The 14956-nt window shown below is 42.2% G+C and overlaps 2 protein-coding genes across 2 annotated transcripts in view; one reads left to right on the top strand and one right to left on the bottom strand.

Annotated features, from left to right (window-relative positions):
- SGPL1 (sphingosine-1-phosphate lyase 1) overlaps positions 1–6500 on the top strand; it is a 57967-nt gene extending 51467 nt beyond the window's left edge. The window contains exons 13-14 of the mRNA XM_032782745.2: positions 1338–1458; positions 1592–6500. Coding sequence (XP_032638636.1) covers positions 1338–1458; positions 1592–1732 — 262 coding nt within the window. The 3' untranslated portion in view covers positions 1733–6500. The remainder of the gene's footprint in view (positions 1–1337; positions 1459–1591) is intronic.
- Positions 6501–6581: 81 nt separating this feature from the next.
- PCBD1 (pterin-4 alpha-carbinolamine dehydratase 1) lies at positions 6582–12325 on the bottom strand. The gene is made up of 4 exons (XM_032782747.2): positions 12238–12325; positions 7738–7869; positions 7186–7266; positions 6582–6680 (listed from the first exon to the last, which is right to left on the bottom strand). The coding sequence occupies exons 1-4, from the start codon at positions 12238–12240 to the stop codon at positions 6582–6584; spliced, it is 315 nt and encodes a 104-aa protein (XP_032638638.1). The 5' UTR covers positions 12241–12325.
- Positions 12326–14956: the final 2631 nt, after the last annotated feature.

Here is a 14956-nt window from a genome sequence, read left to right as displayed (position 1 = left end):
AAAACTCACGGAGGTGCAAAGTTGGAGGGGAACCTAAATTATACTAGTTCCTAGAGTTTTCTGGAAGCCTAGAAAGTTGCAAAATTTTGTGGATTTCTACAATATGTAAATATTCCCATTTAGCCTACTGTGTTTGAGCTGTCTGCACAGTCCAAGTAAACGGTTGCTTTTTATGTCCTATGTATGAAATGGCCCCTCTTGCTTTGTCAAGAGTTGGTTATGCACATCTGCTAACAACTTACATTTAGGCCTTGTCCTCACTGCTCATCAAAGCATGGACATTGAAATCTTAAGGAAGCCAAGGCAGTTCATAGCTTGAACATGAGTTAGGTCAAGGAAAACGCTGGGCTTCCTACTACTCTTCACCTCAACCTGCTAATATGTGAAAACTACAAACTGTCTTGTCCTTGCTAGAATTCTGTCTCACGTTAGTTAACATATATTGGCTAACACAAGGTAAGTACACACTTCCTAGTGAAAATGCACACTAATTACAGAGCATTTGAGGGAGCTTGCGTTAAAAGTCAATTACATACAACAATCTGCTAGAACTTGGTGAGTATTTCCCAAAGGGTGGGGCACATGCCCCTCGAGGATGTGAAGCAGTACCTGAGGGGGGAGGCAAGGACAGACCTCTCGCTTGTTCTCCAGATTTTCAGTTTGCAATTAAAAAAAAATAAATTAACTTTTAAAGAAAACCTGCAAAACATGAGGCTATGGTAGAGGTGAGATTGTAGAGAAGCTGAAACAATAGCTCTGAAGTGTGAGCTGCCCCATTCATTTCAATGGGTGCTAGTTCAGATACTAATAATTATCAAGAGTTTAGATTTTAAAATATTTCAAAGCATGTAAAAAAGTAGAGGGAAATATATTATGAAGATCCACACAAGCATTTCCTAAAGTGTGTGTGTTGAGGGGAAGGATGAAAGATTAGCTAGAGAAGGGTGGGATGTTATGGTTACATGTATTAAGATGCGTGGGTCTTTAACAACATGTGATGAGGTTGCAAAGGCAGGTGTGACTGCCATTTTTGTAAAGAAGGGCTCAGCTTCAAAAGTCCAGAAAACTCCCTGGATTTATTGTATTTTGAAGGGGCAATAGCAGTGAGTTACCTGCTTTTCCTTTTTGAAAATCAGTCAGCCTGATTATTCTTTAGAATACCTAAGTATGGGTGCTGGCAGACCCAATGGGTTATACCTTAAATTTTCAAAGGGGCCTCATCAGTCAAGGGGAGTAGCATGACTTAAACCCTCCTACTTACTCTGAAAATGTAAGGAATAGTTTTCTGCCCTTTACGTTGTGAAATGGCTTATCTTTCTTCTCCCCTTTGCTTTTAGCATCCATCTCTGCATTACGCAGTTGCACACAAAACCTGGCATTGCAGAACAATTCTTGGAGGATGTCAGAGACTGTGTCTTAGAGATCATGAAGGACCCTAAAGCCAAGACCACTGGCATGGTAAGGAGACCCTGTACAACAAGAGCGAAGTTGGATTGAAATGATTAAATCTCTAAATTCACACATTCCTGTGGGGAAAGTTTTCCTGTGTAGTAATTTTTTGTTTGTTTGTTTGTTTTTTATTTAACCATAGGGTGCCATCTATGGAATGGCGCAGTCCATCCCAGACAGGAACATGGTATCAGAGATTTCTCATGCATACTTGGACTGCCTCTATAGCACAGACATCCCTTCCAGTGACAAACACATGAACGGTTCTCCTGGACACTCCTGAATGTAGTAACTGGTACTTTGCTAGCTCTGAGGTGGTATTCTGAATTCCTGGAGGAAGGAGATCATACTAAGCTACTGTCTTAGATCCTGCAAATACAGGGGGCAGCTTTCTCTACTGAACTTTCCTCCCCTTTCTCTTTGTCTCATCCCTCTACTTTCTGAAATCAACTTTTGAGTGATTTAAACTGTCTTTGTCACTTCTGAATAGTTGGTTTAGGTTTATTTTTTCTATTGTATCACCTTAGTTAGCTACCAAGACTAGTCCTGGAAGCTTGGGTGGAATGGCATTGTTATGGCAATTGAATGTCCATTCCACAACCCCCTAACTTCTCAGGTATTCTGTCTTTGTTTGTTCCGTACCATTTCTTTTCCTGGGAGAAAAGCTGTGGATCTTTTTATAGTGAATGCCTCACTAGGATTTGGGTTCTCTGTAATTGTTTGAAACATAGAGACACTGAGGCAACCTCCCCAGAAGTTGGAGGTAGAAAGTGAATTGAACACAGGTATTCATTGACTCCTCCAACCATACTGCTAACTACTGTAGGAAACCGTGTTTACCAAATTGTGTCATGGGGGATTATATCTTGCTAACTCTGAACATGATCGTCTTTCCTTTTATTGATTCACCAATCCTGTCTTTGAATTCTCTACATATGGAGATCCAGTTAGATACAGTTGTCAATTTATAAATAGTAATTTCTTTGGATGACTTTCTTAATGTAAGCAACTCTTCCTGAGTCTTGTATAAATTGCAATAGAAGTAGAAAATTCATTTTAAACCAAACGGGTAGGATAGGGAAAAGAGTCTGAAGGTACTCCGCAAGAACCACCCTTTATACAGTATCATTGCTCTCCTGCCTCTTGTTCTAGAACTTTTACATTACCACCTATGCTGTTGTATCTTGCACAACTCTGGAGGAGAGCAAAATTATTATTTTATTGTATGTAACTTGAAGGTTTTGCACTATCCTAAAATGCTGCAGTGAAATCAGTTGAGCCTTGCGCTGTGTAATGACTGGGGATTTATGTGCAAACATATGGCACCAAAGTTAACTTTTTTTACACCATCGTTTAATATGAAGAGATGACTTTTGTAAAAGAAAGTAGTGGTTTCTGTCTGCTCTTTGCACTGACTCTCTTTTAAGGCACATTTTCAACGGGCATTCACCAGTGTGCCTTGACACTGCTCCAGCTTTTCCTGAGACTTCAGGAAGAGTATGATGGATCAGCTGCTGACCGTGATGTTGCCATGGTCATCTCCTTATGGTACTATGTTGAAAATAATCCGTAGCAAATTGGACTCAGGTACAGTACACTCCACCCTCAATCTAATAGTCTTATTGAGCCAGGTGTTTTCAGTGTTATAAAGGTGTTGATATAGTGCTGAGCGTGAGGTGTTAGGGTGGGATCTAATTAATATTGAAGGTATGAAGGTCTTGGGTTCTAAGGAGAGGGTCTCTATCAAGAATTAGCCCCACCTTCCCTACTTTTTTGTATTACTTTGTCCTTTATGCAGACTGCATTGAGTAGCCTTGTAAAATGGTTGCAGCCCCCTGAACAAACTAGAAAAGCTTTTGATGCTAATTGTTGGTGTGGTTAGCCCTCTAGAGCCTTATAATTAGGGTGGAATGCATTTTCCAATACTCATTCTTTTGAGCCATTTCTGCATATTCTACGCACTTCAAATGTAAACAACTCTCAAAAGAGGTGGTTGCATTATGCAATGCTTCCTGGAGAGAAAAAAAGGGGGGGGGGTGTAAATCTTAAAGAAGGGTCCCCTTTGCCCCCAGTACTGGATTTGCTTGCATCCAAACTGCTCCTGACTGACTCAACATGTCTGAAACGCACAGTAGCTATGCAAAATGAGAGTGAATTACGAGCCATTGCTAAAGCAAGCTTAGTGCTAGGTTCAAAGTCTGTGGACAAGGATATTCTCTTTTTAAAATATATCTACTATTCTGTACTCTGAGTCAGTACATCTTAGCCATCTTACAGATTTCAGTAAGATAAGGTGGGCACATACCTACTTACTCAGAGAATTCTTTTCAGCCTCTTCTTGAAACAGTTAATTCAAATTGCCAGATACTCCATTTGTGTCTTGCTGACTTAGTCAACATGTATTGGACCTACTAATTAGCATCCTGCCATCTGAGGATCACTACATCTTTCACAATATACTGTGCTTTGGAAAGGGATCTTCTGTATAAATTCCAGCTATTTTGATAGTTGACTTCCAACCCAGACATAAAAAAAGGGAAAAACGGTTCTAAAAAACCCTCTTCGATCCTTCTCATCTTCTTCCCCAGGAATTACATGGGGCTAACAAATCAGTGTTTCAATTTATTTTTTTTGGATGTACTTGAAGAGGTATTTGTCTCAGTGTACTCCGTTCTGGACTCCACGTACTGTTAATGGTTGTGACTCTTGGATTATGTTTTATGTACATTTGATCTAGACGGTAAATGTAATCTGTTCTGCACACTGTATTTTACTAGTATGCAGTCTTTATTTGCCTTTGTCATTTTAATATAGAATCTGTATCTGCTTTATCATGCATACTGTTTTTAGAAAAATGGTGATATTAATACATTATTTACTGGGTTTTAAACTCTACAGAGTGGATTGTAATCTGAAACTTGATGGTACTTTCTAGGGGCAGGAGGTTCCCAAAATATCAAATTCCATCTTCCTGTAAGTGTTTTTTGTGTGTGTGTGTGTGTGTGGTTTTTTTTGTTTTTGTTTTTTTTTCCAAACAAGGTATTTAAACACTGGCAATGTTTCAGGGTGGAGAGGAATTAATGTGCCTGTGAAGGGCTCATAAGGAAGGTAGCTGCTTGCAGATATTTGACCTCTATTTGCCAAACGGAACGCTATATCCTATGTGAAGTGTCAGGGTGCAGTGGATACTGCTGAGCCATTGATTCCATCTGCGCTTTCTTGATACTTTCAAAAAGATTAAAATACATATAATGAGAATATGACGCACATTAAATATGCACCCATTGTTTTTAAGGAGCCTCCAGGGCAGCATTTGATATTCTGTAACATTCACTCTCGCCTATTACTGGTTAAAACTCTGTAGACTGAAATTATTGAAGAGATGGCAAAATGTTGTAGTGGAGAGCCCTTTTTGTATTAAAATGGTTCACTTAATTATCCAATCCCACTGTATTTATTGAAGAAGGGTTTTCTAAACCACTAGCCGGAATCCTTGGTGATCCAGCCATGATTTTGCAGGGACGTGGTGTCTTTTCAGTGCTGGTACATAGCCTAGGCCACTGCTCGTGGCTTGTGCATTGGTGTGGTTTCCTGTTCATTAATGTGAATTACAGCTTTGCAACTGCTTTTCTTCCTGCTGCCCAGATAAGGGCATTGACTCTGACTGCTCTTAACATGTGGTGTTTAAGGGTATTAAAGGAAGGCTATATTAAGGAGCTGTGGATTTTCTATAGTGAATTCTGGCATTAGACAAATATAAGGGTTAGACCTGAGTCAGCCACTTGTAGAGCTCCTCTTAGAATGTTGATCTTGTGGTTTTTGCCTTGACAAAATCAAATGTTGTTGCATCCACGAGAGGTGACAGTACTACAGTGCCAAAATACCTTTTAGGGGAAGTCTGTGCTGGAATAAAAGCCTCTCCCCCACTCCCAGAGCTTGGACAGCAGCAGCTGAACGCGAATGTCTACACAGCAGTTTTACAGCCCTGCAGCCGGAGCCCCTCCAGCCTGAGTCAGCTGAGCCGGGCCAGCCACGGGATTTGATTGCTGTGTAGGCATACCCTTAGAGTCAAACTGCTTTCATCATACTCTGGCTTAAAGGCTAACACTACACTGTGCTCTTTTACATGTTCTCTTGTTTTTCAAAGTCCTATCACACCTACGGTACAATCTTGAATACTGACTCTTCAAACCCTGTGAGCCAAGGATACCTTTCCCTTTTTAGAATTATTGAATATTACTACAATATTACTACTAGCTTTACCAGCTCCATTTCATGATGTCCCCTTCTGGACCCTGTTTTTTGTATTTTTTTGACCACTTTACTTTGAGGTACAGACATATAAAAACACATGCAACTGCTCCAGACGTTGGTTATGCCTCCGGAAGCCTTCCCCGTGCAATGACTTGGAGACATGTGGAGTGAATTATAGGAGGAATGGGAGGAGAGAGTAAATATGAACAACTTGCTTAGTTTTTTCAACTTAGTTTGTTCAGTCAATCTGACAACTGGTATGTTATGAGAACTTTATTGTAAACACTTAGATATTTTCAGCTGACATTCCTGGCTCCCAGCTCTGTATTATGTCCGGTTGCAACACAGGTAACCCCACATACCTGATATTATACTATTTGAACAAAGCTTACAAATGTAACCAAACTGCACATTACAGATACTGGTCTACTAACAGACGAGACCAGGGGACATAGGCTTCACTGTAGGGAAAAAAAGAACAACAGTATAATTGTAAAGTAAGAAGCAAGCACACAACTGTCTGGGTAACAAAAAACTCAAACTGCTTGCACTGATAGTTGTATAATATTACTCTTCCGCTAAAGGCCAGATATGCCAAAAGTGCCAGAGGTCAAGCAATTTTACACTGGTAGTCACTAGATCAAAAAAAAGGCAACTTTCCTCCCGGTGACTGAAAGGTAGGAAGTATATTTACACTAGGGCAGCTTATTCCCTCTGAAACTTTGAGCTGTGATGGAAGAGGAGCTGAGCATAGCACTGTCTTCTGCCTGGATCAGGAACTGCGTGGAACCGGCAGATGGTTCCAACTACAGTGTTAAGAATGAGAGAGGAGACGGTGGCGGTTCAGCCAATTCAGGCTTATGTACTCCCAGCCTTGTTCAAGACAGAGAAGCGGCAACTTGCTCTATGAAACTGGCCAAATTGATATCCCGCTCTGATAAGCCTGCACACTCATGTGTGCTCAGGATAATGTGAACCTAAAACAAAGCAAAAATACTGCAGTTGATGGAAAAAGCAGCCATATTCTCTAAACTTATCGCAACATTGTAAATGGTTGTCTATCTAAAGAAGTGTTAAGTACTTCCATTACTTTCCCCCAGCAGTACCCATAAAATCTCTAATAGTGGGACAGCAGAAACAAGAGATGGGTGTAAACTTCATGGCACTCCAACTTTTATGAGTTGGATCCACTACTAGAGCATTGTGATACTACAATACTATTACTGAAGATAGGCATGACTTCTACAATTGTTTGACACAGCGCAGAAATGTTTTGCCTCACTACATGTAAACAACCTCCTCACTCTTAACAGAAGGCATTGCTAAGTGTTATTTATTTGTATTGCCATAGCACCTAAGGGCCTGAGTCATGGCCCAGCATCCCATTGTCCTATAGACCAAAAATGTTATACTGTTTATCCATTCTTAAACCTGAAGCGCCTTCCATGTTATGAGATCTAACTGCCCACTGCCATCCTTTACCTTGCTGTAAACGTTGAACCATTCAGGGTGGTGGTCCAGTTTTTCTGCCTGCAAAGCAACTCTGGTCATGAACCCAAAGGCCTGCCCAGAAGGAACAAAAGACAAGTTAGTTGTAAGCCAACGCTAGTGGTGGCTCACATTTATGGTTGGCATATCCTTGATGGAATTAACTTCCTTTCCTTTTTGGGAATCCAGGCAAACACAAAACGCTACATTGCCTTTGTCTAAGATTTCCACAGATGTCCACCTCTTTGTGTGGGAAAAGTTCTGCAAAAAACAGACTGTCTATCTGGTTAAGTAGTTGGATGTCTTCAGTAATCAATGCTCTAGCTCAGCCAGAAGCTTATGAACTGGATGCAGGAATTACTGGGTTAGATTCTATGGCCTGTGTTATGCAGGTGTTCAGAACAGATGAGAATGGTCGCTTCTGGTCTAAACATCTATGAACAGATGAAAACAGTTTAAATAAAATGAGCATTAACTTCCTGGGTGGGATCCCTAAACTGACATGCAGACCACTGGCAGTATGAATGTAGGTGTCAGTTTCTGTACCCGACTGAAGTCCTTGAAATGGAACTCTTTGAAGATGGCATCTCTCCCTTCCACCTCATTCCACCCTACAGCTTTTAGGTTTGGCAGCAGTTGCTCCCTCTCATCAGTGCTCAACCTGTGGGCTTTTCCTGCCTAGGAGAGAGATAAAAAGTAGAAGAATGGACCAAGAAGACACAGGCTGTTGACATTTGCTTGACTTCCTTTCTCTGAGTAAATAGAAAGTGGGTGCTCAGATCAGTGAGGCATAGATAAAGTATACGCGCAATGAGGCTTTCCTTACTTCTGTCATGAGCTGAAGCACCCACCTAGTAACTTAAGCCCCTTAGGCTATTTTATGGTTACAAATGCTTATTGGTCACGACCTGCAGCACTCCAGTCATTTTAGGGCTGAGCTTGCCTTCACCATGTACTACAAACTGGGCTAAAATGAGTGATGGCTGTATGATGTGAACCATCTCTATGTACTGCTGAGAGGCTCCCAAACAAGTATACTTTAAACTTCAACTAATACTAAAACTAAATTATCCAGCAGGATAGATATTTACGAGTTCTTTGTAACTGAAAAATTTTCAGAAGGGAAGAAAAGGCAATCCAGCACTCTCCACAAAAGGATCTATCTAGATTGGAGCTTTGGTACAGAATGCCCCTTTCAGAGTTAGGGGAGGGACTCCTCAAATTAACCAAGATTTATTTACTTTGAAAGCTGGCTGCAGTATGCCATCCTACCCAAACTGCAGTGTTTTCCTTCCAGGCGGGTATAGGGAAAGTTGCATGAATGGAAAAACCATTTCATAGTAACAGATTTATTGCTCTGTTAATGTTTAACCAATTGCTTTCCCTACTTTGCTCTCCCTGGGTGTCTTTGGATCTTGGGAAGAACATTTTGTGATTGATCAGATTAAACCAGTGCTTAAACTTTTCCATATTATGCTCCTACATTACAGCAGAAGTTTCAGAATGCCTCTTCCATCTAACCAGTAAATAAAGGGAGGCTATTTGTGACCCAAAATTGGGAGGGAGGAGTGATTATTTTGCATTGTCTTTCATTATTGTTGACTAGAGGTGTTCCTGTTTTTTAGAATAATACTGCCGTTCTTCATGACTCAGTTTTACAACACATCACGCTTGGGTGGAGTAAGTCAGCCAAGATAAACTGAAGCATGCTTCAGTTTAAGATGAGCATAAATGGAGACGTAGGAGTTGCCCAATAGCACCTATCCTGGGCCTATTGAAGAGGGCAGGAGCAATAGGTGAGCTGGTGTCAGAGCCTTATTTCAGCAACCCAAATCCTTGCAGATTAGATGACGCTCTGTTTTATAATGGGCCTTTTAAAAATCCTAGCTTCTCTGGGGCTGAAGTTGATGTATTTTTGGAAGTGCATATACACACTTACATAAGCTGTGGAATCTTAAGTGGTAAATAGCCAGGATGCCTTGGGAGAGTCTCAAACTTTTGATAGCTGCTTAAAATGGTGCATTTTGTGTGTGCTACTTTGAGCGTGTTATTCAATCTAAACTCCCCTCTGTCGTCTTAGTCTTTGGTCAATTATACTAGTATTTATTTTCTGAATCATCTGCACAAATAGAACCATGGTTTTCTCTGATTCAGATAGTCTGAGGATGCAGAGCCCAAAAGGCTGGTCACTGAGCAGATACTATTTCTCTAGTATTGTGGGTTTCTCTTTTTGTGTGTGTGTTTGGGGTTTTTTTTGGTGCTCCACAAGCCATTCTGTATGGAAACGCTTTGAATGCCCGTGTTTAAGCACACTGGACTATAATTACGCATGTAGGCAAAGGCACACTATAATCCTCTGCTAGACAGGATTTATCATAAATGTATCCACTAACCAGTTATGATGAGGTACAGGTATGTGTACCCTATAGTGAGACCCAAACTTAAGTTAAAACCAGTGGATGGGCGATGGATAAACTGTATCAGAGAATGCAAGATGAAACACTAGGTTAAATGTGATGCTACTGAATTTATTTCATAACTTCTCTTGAGATCCAGATCAATGTCAGGTACAATTTAAGTGTGTGATTCATTCAAAATGTATTTTGTGAAAGCATTCCTCCTGCCTGTCTACCAACAAGCTACTTATAAGCACCCTCCTTGCTCACAGAAGCATTACTTTTTAATGGTAGCCCTGTATTTCTGTTGCTCACTTCAGCCCTGTCCCCCATCAGGCTGCTTTCTTGTGTGATCTGAGGCAGGGATTTGTTTTTTATTATTATTGAAGATGCAGTGTAAACACTGCTCAGCACAGTAAAACCTCAGCCAATGTCCCTTGTGTGATCTCTAGATAAGCTTATTCTAGGTATCTTAGCAACCAGTATAAAGCGGGGTGGAAGCTGACTTACCATAACGCCATCAGAACCAGACGCTTTCTCCTGTGTGGCATAGACACTAGCTAGAAGGGAAAAGCTGTTAACACACCCCATATGCTGCAGGTTTGCGAGTGGGGGGGGGGAGAATCACTTAGGTTATTTCAACACTTTTTGAAATGTTTTCTGGCTGCCCGGTAATCTAGTGGTTAGGGCTTCAGGCTGCCAGCCAGGAGTGCAAGTACAATTCCTCCAATCTGACTTGCATCAACGGAGGAAGAACTGTCTGACGAGTATGTGGCTCTGATTAGGCTATTGCTTTCCTCTTTGTGTGCTATAAAATGGCTAGAGACACCTGGATGCCTGAACAGATGGGAACAGGTTAATAGTCTTGTCACTCTGTCACTATGGATGTGCGTCAGGCTTCTAGGCAAGCAGTTCAGTGGGGAGGGACTATGATGAAAACAAGATAAGCTAGTAATGACTAAGCAGGGTACAGGTGTACTTTCCCCTTTATTATGGGAACATGACCCTTAAGGTCTCCTTACCTATGCTTCCTGTCCCCCACTGTGCAACGGTCTCTTACAAAACAGCAGCCGTTGTAACAGAAACTGCATCACCGTAAAATGCACTGTGGTGGATGACAGGTCCTCAGTTCTGCAGGTATGTCCTAGCTGCCTATACTGAAATGAACCGTGTTCCTGTTCCGACAGGATTGGCTGACTTTCCCTTGGCCTACCAGTATATCTGAGCCTGGCAGTTCTTAGGCAGTTCACCCTCCTTCACCTGTGACTCTGAATCCAGCTGCTTCTGCACTGAGCTTTACTTCCCTATTGAATTAAGGCTGCAATGAAGCTATGGGATTTTCTAAATCCTAGCTTAACAATTGGGAGTACCCCAGACAAAATTGCATGTCCCGGCAGCTCAAAGCCAGGGTGAGGGGCCATAGCAGGTTTGAGCAAACAGGCAAAACACTAAAGCTAGTCTCCCTTATCAAGGCTAGAACTTGCTATAGGATAGGGCATAGCCTTATGTTGGTCCCAGTAACCTTTAGCTTCTGAATCCTCCTGCTGCCTCTCGTCATGACAGGCACACAAACTTGCCCTCCTCCTACTTACCAAAGCTGCCTGAGTTCTCTAAACCCAAATGCTCCTGTGCAGCCTCCTCTCTCCCTTGGACAGTATTAGAAGTGTCCTAATTTTCTGTCCTGAAGTCTGGCCCCATTAGGCTGCTTCTTTGTCAGTACTGCCAACTAATGCCTTCCACATGCTCTCACTGGTTAAAACATGTTTCCCATTACAGCTAATTTAATAAATCTTAAAATCTTTTGCTGGATTTTCCAGCAGCCATGTTGTTTATTCTTGTCCGAAACAGCAGACTTGCCACACAATGGTGCACAGAAACCAACTCGACTAGTCTTTGCAATTTCATGGGAACCTTAAGAAGAAGAAGAAAAAAAGACATACACAAATCCAGCAATTTCCTTTTAGAGTTTGCTTGGTGCTTATGAAAGTGAGAAGTCAATATTACTGGCTAGAGGTAGATATACTGCAAGCAGGGCTGCAAATGACCAGTGTGACCAGAGCAGTGCATCTCAACCTGACATGCAGCACCCTCTCCTATTGTAGTGCTCTGCCCATTCCCCTTAGCCCTGATCTGCAATGTCTGTTATTCTAAGCCTGGGATCCCGTGGAGCTCTGTTAATAAGATACAAGTCCAACCTGCAGCATCCCTACTTTAGCTGTACCAGAGCCCGGGCCCTATACAGCTGGGAAAAATAATGCAAAGGTTTTCTATGCAAGAGTCAGTGGGACTGTATATAAATGAACCAAGCGGTGTTATAAATTTGTGCCAATGTGGTTCACAAGATAAAGTGATTGCAGTGAATGCTGCATCTCTGAGGGAGTGTTAATGGGGACTACTCCTATTTGTAACTGCTTTGCAGAAAGGGAAGCCCAACAACACCTCCCAAGAGATTCCCATTGGTGAACACCCACTTAGTACTGGAGCAGCTGCCTATAGGTTTGCCTGGGTTAGTCATTACTGAAGAATAAAGCTTTTGTTCTTTTCTCCCTTCTCTTGTACAATAGAGCAGCTGTCTTAAACCTTTCCGCCTTTCCAAATAGCATAGCTATTACTTGCAAAGCAAAGTTTGGCCTTTGAAGCCGTGACTTACCATGGCTGTAGATTTCCTGTGGGCTCAGTAACTGATATTCGGATGTAGCAAATGCATGTGTATATATACGAAAGACCAGATGAGCAACAGGCAGAGGCACAGCTTGTGTCTGAGCTCTTCTTGCAGATGGTAAGGGGGGGCGGGGGGGAGAGGAGGCGTGGTAAGTGTTTTAAATCCACCCACTACAAACATAGCTGCAGCTGCTGCCCAGGTCCTAATGATTTACCAATAGCAGAATCAAAGGGCAGAGATTGCCTGTTTTCTGCCGCACTCTGTCATGGACACAACAGGACCTATTGGCTGGCGATTGAGATATGCTAAATTGCTCTGTGTTTGCATCTGTTTTATGTAGAAGCATCAACAGTCTGTGTCTACCTTTCCTTTCTTGGACAGAGACTAACTGTTTCTGCCATCACAGAAGAAGCAAGAACAGGATGATTAAAACAGAGAGCTTACAGAAAGCTTACATGTACAGTTGTTGGTGGGGATACATTTGATTACATAAGAGGGTGGTTTGACTGATCACGAGATAGTGTGATAACATCTTATCTACCCTTCCCTCCTGAGATTGCACAGTACAGTTTCTGAAAACTAACACAAATGAAAACTTTAGGGGGACGGTTCAGATGGCAATAGGGGCCAGCCTACCCAACCTCTTTAAAAACACGTAAATAAGGGAAGAGTCTGCAGGGTGAATAGCACACATCCATAAGGCATTCACTTCCATCACCAATAGAGACTGAAATTATATGCACTCAACTTTATCCAACTAGTGATCTCAACAGATCCTTCATGGCAACTTCAAATGCTCTTGTTTTGGCAGAGCCACGCACAAGAGTCTCACGATCTGTTCATTTGAAATGTTGCTGAAGCCACTGAGGCTCTAATGAAATATAAATAAAAATAACAGTCTTGGAGTTTTATGTACAGCTCTATGTATGCTTACTGCACAGTTTTTCTAAAACATGCTTGGACAACTTAAAACATTTCCCTATCCCCCCAGTAAATGTGTGTGTTTTGGAAAAAGTAGAGCTTGAGTTAATCATTACATCATCCCCTCCTGAAATGCAGTCATTCCTGGTGTATAATGCTACAAGTGTTTGACTGGACAAATTAATGTTATATGATGATGTAGGCAGGAAATAAAGAATACAATATCCTATTAGGTGGTAGGTGGAATTTATTGAAACAAAATGGAGTTGTTCACATTTAGATTTGACCAAGGCTAAAATCTGGCTCTTGTGAAAAATGCAGAGGAACTTCTGACAGAGACCAGTTGGGGCATCTGGGTACATCAGGGTTAGTGAGACTCAAGTCTGCAGACTCTGAGTTTGTAAGCTCAGGGCTGGAGCATATCCACTCATTGGTGATCAAAGGTTTTACAGTTTCTGGACCTGGCCCCCAGACCTGGGCTCCAGCATCCCCATGCAGATCCAAGTCAAATTACCATATCCCAGGCTTCCTAGCATTCTCCCCTGCTGTGGTCTCAGTAGGCCTTGGCTCGTGGTGCAGTGTAGGAAAACTTGACTCTCCATCCTGCATGTTACAGGAAATTGTTGCAAGCTGCCAACACATCCTGCTAACCCCTTTTGAATCTGCACGCTTGTGGCTACCATAGTCAGCAACATGGAGAAGTCACCACTTGGAGGGCTTCTCTTGCTTGAGCTTTCCAGTTCTGTTTCAGGAAATGGGCAGATCATCCATGAGATGCTGGTGGACATTCCAGTGGCCGCCTCTGATCTACCAAAGGTTCCTGACAGAGGATGAGAATAATACAGGCATGGAAGACTCGAACTGGCTGACGCTGTTTGTAACTCTTGGTATAACTGCTGATGCCCCAGATGTAGATTGGTGCTTCTGTAGCAGTGCCATACGCATATACTGATGGGATCGCATCATCATGTGGACCTGGGGCGACCAGCAGTGGCTCTAAAACTTTTTCATGAAGAAAGCCACATTTTTGGACCTTTACGACCAGCTTGCCCTGACTTTCCAGCATCAGGACACACATGAGGGTAGCCATATCGGTCCAGAAGTGGGTTGCTATCATCTAGAAATTGTCTACGCTGCACTGCTAAGGGCCTCTTGCTAACCAGTTTGGCATTGGAAAGTCAGCTGAGGGTAAGATGGTGGAGGAGGTTTCTCAGGCAATCCGGTGTGTGATTCCACCAAAGATGGTGGGCATAAACAACAGCCTTGAAGTAACTGTTGGTTTTGAGAGAATGGGGTTTCCAAACTATATCGGAGCATGAGCACATAAACCACAAATGGCACTACTCCATTGTTATACACAGGCTGATTTATGGACACCAACGTGAGCTGCACTGAAAAAGTTCACAATACTAGGGGGTTTCTGATAATTGTCTACATTCATAGGCAGGATGCTTCCCACCATAGGACCTTGTCATAAACAGAGTTACTGTCCCCATTGTTATCCTGAGGGGACCCCATGTACCTCCTTTCACATTGACTTATGAAACCATATCCTGATCTCAAGAGGTGCAGTTACACTCTCAGTAGGTTCAGAATAGCGCTGGTAATGGACTTATTTGGATTGGTGTCATCAATGCCGTCTGTATTATTGTGGCTTGCTGTGCTCTTTGCAATCTTTGTGAATCCAAAGGTGAGCCATTTGCCCCTGAAACGGAGCTATGACAGCAAAGGATTGCTGAACCACTACACTCAGCCAGAAAGTGCACCCATCATAGCTGGGGGAGGA

This window comes from Chelonoidis abingdonii, chromosome 15, assembly GCF_003597395.2.
Source record: "Chelonoidis abingdonii isolate Lonesome George chromosome 15, CheloAbing_2.0, whole genome shotgun sequence".
NCBI classification, from domain to species: Eukaryota; Metazoa; Chordata; order Testudines; family Testudinidae; genus Chelonoidis; species Chelonoidis abingdonii.
This window is presented reverse-complemented; position numbering and strand designations above follow the sequence as displayed.

What these genes read in the sequence shown, in the direction of transcription:
- PCBD1 (XM_032782747.2), bottom strand. An exon ending in ATTTCAAGGACTTCAGTCGG is followed by an intron (nt 7,267 to 7,737) that starts GTACAGAAACTG and finishes CCTTCTGGGCAG; the next exon opens with GCCTTTGGGTTCATGACCAG. An exon ending in GGTTCAACGTTTACAGCAAG is followed by an intron (nt 6,681 to 7,185) that starts GTAAAGGATGGC and finishes GCTTTGTTTTAG; the next exon opens with GTTCACATTATCCTGAGCAC.